A 14,628-nucleotide genomic window follows, 5' to 3' on the forward strand; every position below is an offset into this window, starting at 1 on the left:
CGCTTATGGAAATGCTAGCGACGAATTTACCCAATCTCGATTTCTACCCTCTTTTTAGGATTTGTTTACTTCGAATACCGCAAAAGCTCGACACCACCGGCAAAATAAATTATAGATCGATTACAATACTTGCCACTTCTTGGTATCATTTTCCGAACCGAGTTGCGAACAATAAATTGGTTCCACTTTGACAGTTCTAAATTGAGGCAGCTTTGCGAACAACTATTCTGCACCCAGGGCTTTAGTACCCAATTTGAATTTTAAATTTTCAAGTTTCCAATAGAGTTATCTAAGCCCGATCTCACGCACACTAGCCTACAATTTGTTTTTGCTGGCGGGTACAAATTTTAACCTAAAAACCCTTCGTGTATGAACACGCAATACATGCGCACGTAGATAACTCTATCCAACACTTCCAACCTTTTGCTTCTCGCAAACCCCTGCCGCAGGTGACAGCTGCTACTGCAGTACCAGATCAAGCGACGCGCCGAGCGTCATGTCAAACGTCTGCTTACCTTTTTAAGCGGGTTTTATTTCTGCTGGCCTGTCCATTCTCGGTTCGGAACGTTTTTATTCGCGTGAAAATCCAATCCTCGGCCGCGTTAACCGTGTCATATTAGCCGGAAGTGTCCGGACCACCCTCCGGTGCAGTGAGTTCGCGAGTGTTCGGGCCAGAATCGAACGAATCAGTGTTTTCCCGCGGGGGCAAAAGTTTGCGCGTGGGCTTCTGCTGCTGGGTTCTTTGTTGGTGTATGTGTGGTGTGAGAGGGCCAAGGCAAACTAAAGAGGAGGAGGAGGAGGAGTGGAAAGAGGGCCAGAACCTTGTGTGGAGCCCACCCCGTCGGTTCCCGCCACCCCCAGGCAGGGGAAGCGATTTTGCAATCGATAGCAGATTAACGACCCCGTCGGCTGGAGTTTGAACGCGCTGGCAAAGAGGAAGGAAGAGGAGGAGCCCGGATGGAGTCAAAGAATGGAAGTAACAGTGGGGGTGGTGGCCCGGGGTCATCGGGCCCACCGTCGTCGGCCACTGCTGCTGCTGGTGGCGTCGCCCCATCGACTGGGTCTGGAACCAATTCCAAGAATCGGAAGGCACCTCCTAAAAAGAAGGAAAAGGACACCGAAGTGGCCAAACAACAGCAACCGACCAAGGTGGAACAGTTCCAGACCGATCACGAGCTCTTCATGCAGGCCTTCGAGAGTGAGTGTTTGTGTTTTTTTTGCCGTGTTTCTTTTATGTTTTCTTGTTTGATTTGGGCCATCGCTTCGTGTGTTCTGTTTGTGTGTGTTTTTCCTGCCTTTGTCTCTGATGGATCGTTATGGAACGGCCATCCCCGCGCGCGTCACACAATCAGCACCTTTTTTTTGTTGCTGTTGGTGGGACAGCAACATTGCAGACTGTGGTGGTCAGAGGGTGAGGGTTGTTCGTAGAATAAAATGAAAGGTCCCTCGCGGCGGCGTCTCACTTTCAATTTTGTTATTTTGTTTTTGCTGCCTTTGCCTTGCTGTGTGTCATTAGGCATGTTTTGCGCAAAGGTTTGCGATATTCTAAACTTCTTTGGAATATCACTACTCTGCCTCTCAAATCAAGTCCGTCCCATATGTAACTTTGTCAATATTGAGTTCATGATGCAGTTTGGTTCGAAATCATGTAAACTATCAGAAAAAAAATAAACTTTAGTACTTTTTCCATAAAACCGTAGAAAAACCCTTTTTCGTGAAATTCTTGCATATAACCTTATGGGCGGAACAAATTTGACTTGCGTTTTTTCTCGGCTTGCTGTTTTTACATATGGGACGGACTCGATTAGAGCGGCAGATTAGTGTGTCTCAAACAAACATAAAGTCGAAGAAATCAACGGGCGCACCTCTCCAAAAAGGTGATGAATGATAATTATGATAAAAAGTGTGATGTTTTGCCTTCTTCCCATACTGAAGATAGGCTATAAAATCACTCGAAAAATTAGTTCTAAATTCGACTTCCTAGACCCACCTTCACGTACACATATCGACTAAGAATCATTTTTTTTTTTGCAAATGTCTTGTCCAATGGACCACCCAATTGGGTACTAAAGCCATATGTCATATTTTATGTACATCGGTAAAAATCACGATCAAAAACCATTTTTGATCACTTTTTTGTTTTCATTTTAATGCAAAAGATAATAATTACAAGACAACATCTTTTCGGTGGATCAACTGGTCCCCTTTGAACGAGCTGTCAAGTAGGAACTTTTCTGTCAAGAAGGACCGCGAGGTTAATTTTTCAAAATTGATTTAAAAATCTATTTTAAGCCTAATAAGCGGTCGTGTCTGAATGATGCTGGATAATCTGGATTGTTCCTTGAAATTCACTAAAACCAAGTACACCAACGAGTAGAGCATTTTTTTTATGAATATTTCTGTTTATTTTTACTTCCCTGGAGATGGAGCCACACGTTGCCGTCGTTTCAGGGCTATTTGCAAAGATGGTTTCCGATGTTGATATATATCACACATTTATTTTATATTTATATACTTGTGTTGATAGAAATCACAACTATTGTACTATGTAAAATTGTAAGATATTGATTTTTTTTATTTGCATCTCAATATTCTTGTTTGTAAAATCTGCTTTGAACAGGTTTTAATCTTTTTGATACGTCGTTAGCTTAGATAGAAATTCATAAAGCACAGCAACGCTTACACAAAACAGTAAGAGAGGCCTCTTCTAGGCATTGTGATTTTTTTCGTTTTTTTCAAAGTGGGTGTTAGGTTAGGATTTGGTATTTTGATAAATTAGTTTTGTTGCAAGGCACTCAGAATAGTTAGTATTTTTTGTAACTTTAGGTTGTTTAATAGTTCCAGACTCCATCTGTGTGTAAGTGAGTTAAGTAATGCTTTCAGAATCTCTGATTTCAATTTATGTGGTATGCTAACCATTCGGAATAGTCAAAAAAATCCATAGAGTCTCGATCAATCAGTAATGAAATGATATCGGACAAAATTCGTTAATCTGTTTTACTAACGGTTTTCGGATTATGGTTGTATCGACCATTGTTGCGAATCGAGGATCTACTGGAGTTTTGACGATCAAATGGAGCCTAACATTTCAAAGGGACACATGGTTTTTGTGAACAGGGATGCATCTCTCTCACTCAAATGACAGTTTACATAATGTATGATATGGATACACTCTTGTTTGCAGAGCTTCTGTGCCCTAATGAAATGGAAGGCACGAAATCCGTAATAACAGTTCAATGGAGCGCGTCTGCATTTGTGGACAGACAGTCTATCCCTTTCGCTCAAGTGACAGTTCACGTCAAGTAAGAGGGGGATAGACTCAATGTCCGTATATTTAACAGGTCCGGCTGAAAACGCTTGGGTTTAGTGTTAGTAGGCAAAAAAGTGTCAACATTCGCGATGCCTCTGATGATGACGTCATACCGTTCTTGCTACTATAGGATGATATACAAAATTAATGAAAAACTAATTAAATTGTATGTTTTATGCATTGCTAGAAAACTTTTATTAGTCAACAAATTAATCAAAAGCATGTTTTGCATGAAAATAGTGTTTTGGAAAAGTATCGAAAGATTTTACCGAGAATTTTATTTATTTTATTGAAACCCCGGACAAAAGGCGACAGTGGATTTACAATGATTTTCGGAACCACATTTTTTGCTGATGAACCAGCAACGTTTTTACAGTAATTTTCTTTGTCTTTCAACGTTTTCCATTGTCAAAAGGGTTGTGGTTAAAAGTATTAACAACAAAGTTTTTTGTATGGGAAACAGTGGATTTTGTGGTAATATCAATGTTAAATTTCTAGAATCCAAACGACGTTTTACAATGCTTTGATTTATTTTGATTGATTTTTACTATCAAAAAAAAAATGTTGTTGGATACTGAAGTTTCATTTCTCTTTAGAATGAATAAATACAAGCAATTTTATGCATAATAATATATTTAAAAGCAGGGTTGTTAAAATATCAAAATATCAGCTCTCAGCAACTACAATTATCCCGCCTGAATATTCATGCCTCAAATATAACTGCTCTTCTCTCTTCATTGAAACTCTCAGCGCCGAACATAGCCGAACACGTTTTCGTGTTTACACACTCGCGATTGACATTTTCCTTTTCTCTCTCATTCCCGCTTCCACGATCATCCTACCGCAACAGCGTTTAACCACAAAAGCCGCCACAAAACCAATTTCGCAAACGCAGTTTAACGGGACGTCATGCGTGGTCGGCTTCTAATCGCCATCTCGCGTTCTCTCATTGCAGTTTTCGGAGAGCTTGAGAGACTCAGCGGTGAGAGTGCATAGTCGAGGAAAAGGGGAAGAGTGATAGAGAGAGAATGACATCGCTGGGAATCATGAGACACAAGAAGAGATCTCACAAGCTATCGTGACGGCCGCTATACTCTCGGATATTTTTGGTGCAGAGATAATCTATTGATAGCTTTTTTATCACTCATTTGCAACACTGTTTAAAAGCAATTTTCACAACTTTATTACTAGCATTCCATGTCCGCCTCGTCCAGCACGGGGAATCGAATGTTATACGTTCCAGGATGGAAGCAAAGGTCCAACTCGCCCATCTGATCCTGGATTTTGTTACTAGCGTACAAGACGCTCGGACGCGATAGCAGAACTTCTTTGACTTTTCAAAGATTTGCTTGGCCAACGAGTCGGAGCCAGCACGAGTTCCGAAGGGTACTGCTCAAGGTCTTTGGAGTAAAGATGCTTGTACATTTGTTTCTGAATCGGAACGGAGATCGGAACCAGGAAAGCAGCCGTCTTGCCGGAACCCGTCTGGGCGCAGGACATCCCGTCGCGCACGCTCAAGATCAGAATTGCTTACTTCTGAACCGGTGTCGGTACGTTTTAAATCGATTTAATCGATAGTGTTGCAGCGGTGCGGAACAATCTCGCCCGTCGCCTCCACGGGCTTGCTGCTTGCTTAAATTGATCGTTTAGTAACCAGCCGCGACGAGCGTACAGGCTTCTTGACGGGTACTAGCTCCTTGACCTCGCGCAGGTGTTCGAATTTTTCTTCGAGGAATCTGGAATTTCGAAAAGAACATCAGAAATCCGATCAACGAAGTAAAAAAATGGAACTCACTTAAATATATACCGCTTGTCCTCGGTGCAGTGATCCTTGGTGAGGGCGTGCACCGACAGCCCGCGTGTCACCCAAATACTATTCGACTTCGGATCCTGCTCGCCTCGTCATCCTCCTCCATCTTGAGCTTCTTCGGGTTCTTGAACAAGATCCAGTGCAAAATTAGCCCCAGCGAAATGTCCCAAAGCGGGTCGCCGTAATGACTGAGCGGCGCGTTTGTTGATGATGGCCTGCGCAAAATTCTGCACCGTTGGGTGGCGTACCTGGCGCCGGCATGCTCCGCCGAGCGTTAGAACGGGTCGTAGCGCGTCAGGCGACTGTTGTTCTCCGACTTGACCTACGTCATCTTCGGGAGTTTGCACGGAGGACGTCGTCACATTCTTCTTCCTGGATTTATCCGTATTGGGTGAGATGTTCTTCCGGCGGAACTTGCTGAAGACGATCGGGACTCCGCAGGCACACGCTGCCACCAGGAGCAGCCGTTTGATGAAGGGACGTCGTATTAACCGACAGGAACGCCGCTACCACCGTTCCAATTGTTGTAGTGATCTCAGTGATACCCAACCCGTTCCGAATTGCGTCCCCCACAATTTTCCCATGTCCGCCGCTGCTCGGTTCGACGTTGTCGGGGGACGTCAAACTCGCGGCTTCTAGACTATCAACATTGAACCAGATGCCGTTAATTGGCGCAGCCCATGTTGACTGAAAAAGGGAAAAATGTTTGTAAGGCTTATTAATTTTTACATAAGATACAGCTTTTTAGCTGAAAAGGATTGAACTCTTGACAACCCCGTCACCCGCAAAAACCGGTGAACCGTTTAAAACCATCCGGAGAGCCAGAAAGCATGCTCTCTCTGGCACAAGGAATCCTTCCGGATGGCCACGGGACCGGCACGGTACACTGCGGCAAATGCTGGGTGTTTTTCCTTACACTCGTGGTACTTCTGACGCCGCTGCTGTTGCGCCAGCTCCCGGCTGGCCCGGAATAGACTGCTTCTGAAGGGGTTGATGCTGAACGTGGTCGCCGCCACTGTACGGCGACCGGGTCCAGAACATCGCGCACAGGAACGGATCGCCACCGGCTACTGCCGAATGCTTGGCCAAACCATCTTGGTCTGACTCTTCCGGGTCACAACTAGTTGAAACAGCTGCGTATAAAAATATAAGTATAAAATTAATGTAATTAAACTTTAAGATTTGTCAACCGATTTGTTTACCTTCTGCAGATCGTTATCCGGGTTGTCCAAACGATTGGAGGACATAAGCGCGGCTCAGGTTCCACGAAATCCACGAAAAACTTAAAAAGAAATATAATTTTCCTTGCATACGCTACCAAAACAAACGGTATGACGTCACAACGCTCTGCTCTGACAGTGCACGGAGAGAAAAATTACATAAAATTACATTTCGTAGCTAAACTTGACAATTTTTTTTTCTCTGCGTTCTCACACTAATACAGCTATAGAAACATAGCCGTACCTTTAAAGGACGGATTACCTTGGGATAGACTGCTTGTTTACAAATGCAGATTCGCCCTATTGAACTGTTACTACGGAAATAGTCGTCTTAACAACGAGTGTTCAACTTGTAAAGTATGAACTGTTCAGTTATGTTTATTGGGTTAAAAACAAGGTAAAGGAATGTTTGACATTTGGGAGTTTGAGATTCAAGTTTCTTTCAGAAAGTTTAGTTTAGGTTGTTGATAAATGTTTGTTTTCCGTAAATAATAGATTGGACTTTAATCAATGGTTAAACTGGTGGAAGTGTACTATTTCATTTGCACAACTGCTTCTAGTTGTAATGTACGATAAGACTACTGACAGACGCGACAGGACGGGGCCCAGAAAAAAAATGCATCAAGATTTATATTCCATAGACAAGTTAGTTTTCATCTTTCGGTTTCCAATTTTTTTTAAATTTCCTTTAAATTTGAAATACATCATAGGTGTCCTTTGTATACATTTCCGATTATTTACATTTTCTTATTTAATTAACTAATAATTCAATTTCTTCCGGGCCTTTTTACTTTGAATCATAATTTCAGATTTCCTTTATTCAGTGTTAAACTTAGATTAACGTAACTGCTTAAGTCATCCAAGTTCTTAATACTCACACCTACACTAATTTTCTTTCACCTTCCCCCTCCTGATCCTCTATATCTTCCGGTGGTGTTCATTTGGTATGCAATACTAGTTCGGCCACTACCCTATTTTCCACAAGAAACCGGACTTGGACTGACTTGAGGCCGCGTCCCCCACCTTGCTCCGTAAAACGAAAACGAAAACGAAACGAATATTTCTGTTTATTTTTACTTGTATTAAAAGTTATGCTATTCCTTTTACAAGCATTTAAAAAAAATATTTCAAAAATGCATTCATTTTCAGCTTAGTTCTTTTTTTCTTCCAGCGCTCTTTTGGGTCTGCTTAGTGCTGCCAAAATTGATGAAATTTTAAGCGAACACTCACGAAAAGTAGCATTCATAGCGAAAGTTTCCTGGCATCACTGGCTCACTCCCACATGCGCTGCTGGTGGTGTTGGTTTGTGCACTGAAAAAAAGGCACATAGCAATATCACATGTTCTACACATAAATCTGCCCCATACGACTTTGCATGTGAATGTCACGTGTAAATCACTTAAAAAAAATCCATCGCGCGAGGCTGCAAATCCAAATAAAAAAACACGTTAATTTAGAGTGAAAGCTCACATGACTTTGGAATGGTTTGCACATGAATTTGAAATGTTTTTTTTTTTTTTGTGTAAATTGAATGGTTTTCCAGCGGTTTTCATGTGCTTTGAATATTGCATATATTGTTTATTTTAAAAGATTTTTTATTCCGATTATAAATCAATTTTATTCAACCTTGGGCATGAGTAAGGACCTCGACGCCGTTAGCAATGTTGGCTTTAAAATAAAATTTCGTGATAATATCACTTCCCCCCAGCCAACATTTTTGCCATGCGAAGCGGGCCTCGACGCTGTGTCTAGGTTTAATTCCTAGCTAGGAGCCATCAGTGTCTTAAGAGGTGGTCCCAAGGCCGAGTAGGAGTTCATGAAGCAAATTAGTCGTCTCCCACCCCTTTTAAATTGAAATATGAACTCTGAAACCAGCGCTTACTCACAACAGAAACAGAGGCCTCTTTTAGGCATTGTAGGATAGAATAGATTTTGAAATTTATTTAAAAAAAATATTATTACGTAGTATTTTGATATGTCAAAATTTCCATAGACTCTCGGTCAATCAATAGTGCGATGATATCGGACAAAATTCGTTAATCTGTTGAACTAACGGTTGTCGGATTATGGTTGTATCGACCATTGTTGCGAATCGAGGGTCTACTGGAGCCTTGACGATCAAATGGAGCCTAATATTTCAAAAGGGCGCATGGGTTTTTTGAACAGGAGTGTGTCTCCTTCACTCAAATGACAGTTTACATAAGGTATAATAGAGATGCACTCTTGTTTGCAAAGCTCTATGCCCTAATGAAATGAATGGCATGAAATAGTCGTCTTAATTACTAGTGTTCAACTTATGAACTATTCATTTATGTTTATTGGTTTTTGGAAGCGGCAAGACTGGTTTAAAAACAAGATCCTTTACCTTATTTGGCGTTATAATAAAACATTCGGGGATTTGAGATTAAATTTACTTTCAGACAGTTTAGTTTAGGTTGTTGATTAAAGTTAGATAGTTTTCCGTAGATGAATAATTGGACTTAAATGATTAGTTGATTTGAACGAAGTGTAACATTTCATTGGCAGATCTGTTTCTAGTTGTAATGTACGACAAGACTATTGACGGACGTGACAGGTCGACAGTTAGTTTTCATCTTTTTTTCTCTAGTATTTTTTATTTCCTGTAAATTTGGAATACATCATAGGTTTCTTTTGTATAGATCTCCGATTAGTTACATTTTCTTATTTAATTTACTAATAATTTAATTTATTCCGGGCCTTCTTACTTTGAATCACAATTTCAGATTTTCTTTATTCAGTGTTAAACTTAGATTACCGTAACTGCTCAAATCATCCAAGTTCTTACTACTCACATCAACACTAATTTTCTTTCACCTCCCCCCTCCCGATCCCCTATATCTTCCGGTGGTGTTCATTTGGTATGCAATACTAGTTCGGCCACTACCCTTTTTTCCACAAGAAACCGGACTTGGACTGACTTGAGGCCGCGTCCCCCACCTTGCTCCGTAAAACGAAAACGAAAACGAAAACGAATAAAAATTTCTGAAATGAAAATTAATAAAAAAGAAATTTGCTTGGATTTTTTATTTAGTAATCTTTAAAACCTTTGAAATTTTTGAAATTTTAGACATTTTAGACATTTTAGAAATTCCTCAAATTTTTAAAATTTTTAAAAATTTTAAAGTTTTGAAATTTTTGAAATTTTTAAATTTTTTAAAATTTTTAAAATTTTTAAAATTTTTGAAATTTTTAAAAATTTTTAAAATTTTTGAAATTTTTGAAATTTTTAAAATTTTTAAAATTTTTAAAATTATTAAAATTTCTGAAATTTTTTAATTTTTTAAAATTTTTGAAATTTTTAAAATTTTTGAAATTTTTGAAATTTTTGAAATTTTTGAAATTTTTAAAATTTTTGAAATTTTTGAAATTTTTGAAATTTTTGAAATTTTTGGAATTTTTGAATTAATTTTTGAAATTTTTGAAATTTTTGAGATTTTTGAAATTTTTAAAATTTTTGAAATCTATGAAATTTTGAAAATTTTTGAAAATTTTAAATTTTAGAAATTTTTAAAATTTTTGAAATTTTTGAAATTTTTGAAATTTTTGAATTTATTGAAATTTTTGAAATTTTTGAAATTTTGAAATTTGTAAAAAATTTTAAATTTTTGAAATTTTTGAAATCTCTGAAATTTTTTATATTTTTGAAACTATTGAATTTTTTAAAATTTCTGTTTTTTTTAAATTTCTGAAATTTTTAAATTTTTTGAAAAGTTGAATTTTTTAAAACACATATCGAGATTTTCTCGATCGTCAGTCGTTATTTGTCAATGGTAGATCGAGAAATTACGATCGAATGATCTCAATCTACTATCGACAAATAACGACTTACCATCGACAAATTACGATCGTAATATTACGATCGAGAAATTTCGATCGTGAGTCGAGAAATTACGATCGAAATATTACGATCGAATGCAATAATCACCACGATGGCTTTCTAATATATACAGCCTTGCATTCGAAAAGTCCGAGGAAAAGTCTTTTGAAGCCTAACTCTTAAGGAGGTATTAGACTATGACAAACAAACAAACTAGCACTTTTTGACCGTTTGCCTGCTTTGTTTGCAGAAACTTCAGCCTGCGTACATTTGGCTTTGTTTGCGATTTTGGCAAATTGTCAAACACAAAAAGTGCGAGTTTGTTTTTTTACCGTAGTCTAATACCTCATTGGAGCACCCGCTTCGAGTGGTAGAAATGACAGTTCTCCCATAAGGAATACATTGTAGAAAAAAGCAAAAACTGGTCGAATGGAAGTGCTTCATTAGGGATCAATTCTGGGTCGGTCCCCTTGAAAATTCAAATTGAAATTAATACTTTTTCTTCTCTTATTCCAGAGCCAACACAAATCTACCGGTACTTGCGAACACGCAACATGATATCGGTAAGAACCTACATCAGCGTTCCACAACCAACTCCATCTAAACATACCATTTCTTCTACCCCGCAGCCCATCTTCCTAAATCGCAACCTGTCGTACATGTGCCACCGGATGTCACGCTCGCACAAAACACGCAACAGCTTCAAGATCGACTCGATGCTGAACCAAAAGATGAACAAACTGCGCAACGACAAAGCCAACGGCATTTCGCTGACGGGCGAGTACCTGACGGTGCTGTTCCTGGGCTTTTTCGACAAGCGTGACCAACAGACGGTCGGCGATGATCCGATGGATGGGTCCAAGCCGCAGCAAGTTGTGGGGGACCACGGTGAGAATGGGAGCAGTGCCAAGACCGTGCAGGTCGAGACGGTGCTGCTGAAGGTGTCACACAACAAGCGGAAGGACATTGCGTCGGCGCTGATGCAGGTGGCCGTTGGCAAGTCGGACGTGCTGGTGAATCCGGTGGAGAAGCCGGCGGACGATAAGGTGCCCACGATTAGCATAGCGACCGAGTCGTTTAGTTCGGTTGGGGTGAACCAGGTGGCGGGTCCGCAGCTGTCGTTTCTGTTGCTGTTTCGGGTTCACATGCACACGAGCGGTGGCGGAAACGGGTATTGTCCGATTTCGAACGGGAGCGATTCGTACGAGAATGGTGGGAGCGATGAGGAGCCGTCGGCGAAGCGGCAGAAGATTAGCGGCAGTACGAAGCTGTTTGGGACGGAGTTGATCATTTACGATAAATACGGACGGTGTCTGTTGAAGGAGGGAGATTACGAGCTTACTGTACAGGAAATACTACCTCACCAGCAGCAGATGCAAAAGTACAACTCGCCGAAGAAGAACGCGACCTGGGAGACGATCCAGCCGATCAATGGCGAACGGAACGAACTGGACATTGTTGACATTTGCAAGAATCAGAACGGGTTGGATGACCAGAATCCGATTCTGGCGTTCAACAAGTCACCGGTGTTGAAGTTCCGCTTGCAGTGGACGAAGGAGGCGCTTCCGGGGCTGGTGGACCGACCGCTTCCGATCACGATCACGTTGAACAACAACGAGGGCAACGACAAAGAGAACCACAAACCGGACCAGTTGTCTGGGTCGGCGTTCAGGAAAAACCTCAACATTAACATCAACAACAACACCATCCTGACGCCAGCGGCCGCCGCCGGCAACGTTCCTCCGCTGGACGCGAACTCTGGCGCGCTGGTTCCACTGACCTCCAACAACAGCGGCACGGCGTCATCCTCGACCGAGGTGAAACGCTACGCGGACGAGCCCAAGATCGACCACATCATCTACCAGTTTGTGTACAACAACAACTCGCGCCAGCAGACGGAAACCAAGTCGGACTTTCACTGTCCGTGGTGCAGCCTGAACGCCGGCTCGATCTACCCGCTGCTGAAGCACCTGAAGCTGTGCCACGCGCGCTTCATCTTCACGTACATTCCCATCCCGAACGGTGGGGCGCGGATCGACGTGTCCATCAACGAGCTGTACGACGGCTCGTACAACGGGTCGCCGCACGACCTGCTCGGCTCGGCGAGTGCGTTCTCGCGGCGCGGGCCCGTCCGGCGGACCGTGGTCACGAACCTGCTGGTGTGCCGGCCGCGCCGCACCAAGCACAGCCTCACCGAGTTTATCGAGCTGGACGAGAACGAGTTCGACAGCCAGCGGCCGTTCATCACCGGGCATAGCAGGTGGGGTTTCGGGTTTTGTCTGCGGGGCAAGATGATGAACTTAATTTTACCTTCCCCTTTCAGGATGTACCACCACACGATGACGTGCCTGCCGGTGCACCCGAAGGAGCTGGACATCGACTCCGAGGGCGAAAGCGACCCGCTCTGGTTGCAGCACAAAACGATGCAGATGATCGACGAGTTTACCGACGTGAACGAGGGCGAGAAGGAGCTCATGAAGATGTGGAACCTGCACGTGATGAAGTACGGCTACGTCGGGGACTGCCAGATCCCGGTGGCGCTCGAGATGTTCATCGAGTGTCGCGGGCGGGAACTGCTGCGGAAGCATCTGTACCGCAACTTTGTGCTGCACATGAGCTCGATGTTCGACTTTGGGCTGGTGTCGCCCGAGGTCATGCAGAAGACGATCCGGAAGCTGCAGGTGAGTTCACATTCAAGGTTTAGATGTTCGAGCTGTACTAACGTCTTCAATCTCATGGTAGAAACTGCTGTTCGAAAGTCCCGACCTGCAGCGTCAGGTCGCCACGACCCGCAAGGAGCAAATGGAGTACTGGAACACCGTCACCGTACACAAACAGGTTCAGCCAAAGATTGAAAAGGCCGCGGAGAAAGCTGGCGCTGGCGCCGGCGGACCTCCCGGCACGCCCTCCCACAAGCTTGGTGGAGCGGGCGGCGACAAGAAGGTGAAACCAACAATTACCCCCGCCAAGAATCTGGCTTCCACGTCGGCCTCGGCCATCGACCGTAACGGTAAGTGTTCGCTCTGTTGACGGAGATTTCGATGTTGTGTGAGTGTGTATGAATGCGCGCCTCTTTCACCCCATCATCATCATGATCATCTCGATGTATTCCTCATCCGTGTTCATCATCTTGCAGCCATCTCACCACCCCGCCGTCGAAGTGCCAGCGCGGCCCTCCTCTCTTCATCCGCCAACAGTAACAACACTGCCAACAACAGCAAACAACAACAGCAACAACACAGCAACACAAACCATCATCCCTCATCAACAACCCACAGCTCATCTTCTCAATTGTCGTCCCTTTCTGCCTCACATTCTAACAACAAACGCTCATCTGCTGCGGCGGCCGCCGGCAACAGAACTCAGAACGCTACTAGCAACAGCAGCAAAAAGACCTCCACCATCACCACCCGAAGAAAGTCGCTTTCGGTTGGCACCCACCAGCAGCAGCAGCAGCAACAGCAGCGCAAACGGTCCATCAACTGACTCGGGGCAGCTACCAGCGGGTCCGGCATCCGGATGCTGTGATGAGTTCTGTAGCTGCTGCGTTCCGGGCGAGTGAATCGGGGAGCGAGCGAATGTTTTGTTGAGAGTGTGTGAGTGTGGGCGAGAGAGGAACACGTTGTGGGAGGTCGGGTGATAGTACGAACGCGCCTTTGTGTTCGCTTTTTTTTTAGGAATATATATTATTGTAAGTAGAAAGCAAAGTCGGTTCCACGGAGGCGAGGAGAGGTACAACGCAACAAAAAAAAAACCCAAGTTCAGGAAAGATTTCTCAAACAACCTACAAATTTCAAACCATAATTTACAAAACTGTGTCTGTAGAGTATCGTCGGTGTGGAGGAAATACGTATTTTCACAACAAACAAAACAAGAAAACTAAAGAAATATCAGATAATATATACTTTTAAGGTCTACCAACAATAGGCACGCCAACCAATACCCAAAATATAAACACACGCTCCCCGCGCCGGGTGACAATTGTGATTTTTGTCGACTGCCACACACGAATTGCACCTGCGTGAGAGATCAACACACACACACAAAATACAACACAACAAAAGGTCTTTCGTAGAAAGATAAGTTATTGAAAGGGCAAGGTTAGTTGTTTTATTTCTGCCATTTTCTTTACACGCTTCTATTCGAAAAAAAAGTATCGCTGTTTCTCCGTATCCTTAAAAACGGTAGTCGTCACCTCGTAGGATGTTTTACGTGTTTTATGCAAGCTTTGAAATCGGCATATTTTTTGTTGTTTTAATTGGATTGATTCAATATTGCAATAAAAAAAAAATCGGTATGTTTTACATAAAAAATAGTGAAAAAAAAACAATCGTTTGTTGTTTTGTTTGTAGTTGATAATATCTGGTCCAGGAATTTAAACAGTGCGCTACTCTTCAACATTTTGTTCAAGAAACTTTTGCCCACCAAGGACAAGAAGCTGACTCTTGTT

At 42.5% G+C, this 14,628-nt stretch overlaps 1 protein-coding gene across 2 annotated transcripts; it reads left to right on the forward strand.

The window, feature by feature from the left end:
* Positions 1-478: 478 nt before the first annotated feature.
* Positions 479-14,331, forward strand: LOC6046818 (polycomb protein suz12). Of its 2 annotated transcripts, none has more exons than XM_038253851.1 (6): positions 479-1,198; positions 10,695-10,741; positions 10,808-12,438; positions 12,502-12,859; positions 12,921-13,188; positions 13,538-14,331. In XM_038253851.1, exons 1-6 carry the CDS (start codon positions 958-960, stop codon positions 13,738-13,740), a joined length of 2,748 nt encoding a protein of 915 aa, XP_038109779.1. In that variant the 5' UTR covers positions 479-957; the 3' UTR covers positions 13,741-14,331. The 2 variants fall into 2 exon arrangements, with proteins under 2 accessions (XP_038109779.1, XP_038109778.1); XM_038253850.1 differs by having other exon boundaries at positions 481-1,198; positions 13,315-14,331.
* The last annotated feature ends 297 nt before the right edge of the window (positions 14,332-14,628 follow it).

This window comes from Culex quinquefasciatus, chromosome 2, assembly GCF_015732765.1.
Source record: "Culex quinquefasciatus strain JHB chromosome 2, VPISU_Cqui_1.0_pri_paternal, whole genome shotgun sequence".
Lineage (NCBI taxonomy): Eukaryota > Metazoa > Arthropoda > Insecta > Diptera > Culicidae > Culex > Culex quinquefasciatus.

What these genes read in the sequence shown, in the direction of transcription:
- LOC6046818 (XM_038253850.1), top strand. Translation starts at nt 958, where the DNA reads ATGGAGTCAAAGAATGGAAGTAACAGTGGGGGTGGTGGCCCGGGGTCA. An exon ending in CTTCATGCAGGCCTTCGAGA is followed by an intron (nt 1,199 to 10,694) that starts GTGAGTGTTTGT and finishes CTCTTATTCCAG; the next exon opens with AGCCAACACAAATCTACCGG. An exon ending in TTCATCACCGGGCATAGCAG is followed by an intron (nt 12,439 to 12,501) that starts GTGGGGTTTCGG and finishes TTCCCCTTTCAG; the next exon opens with GATGTACCACCACACGATGA.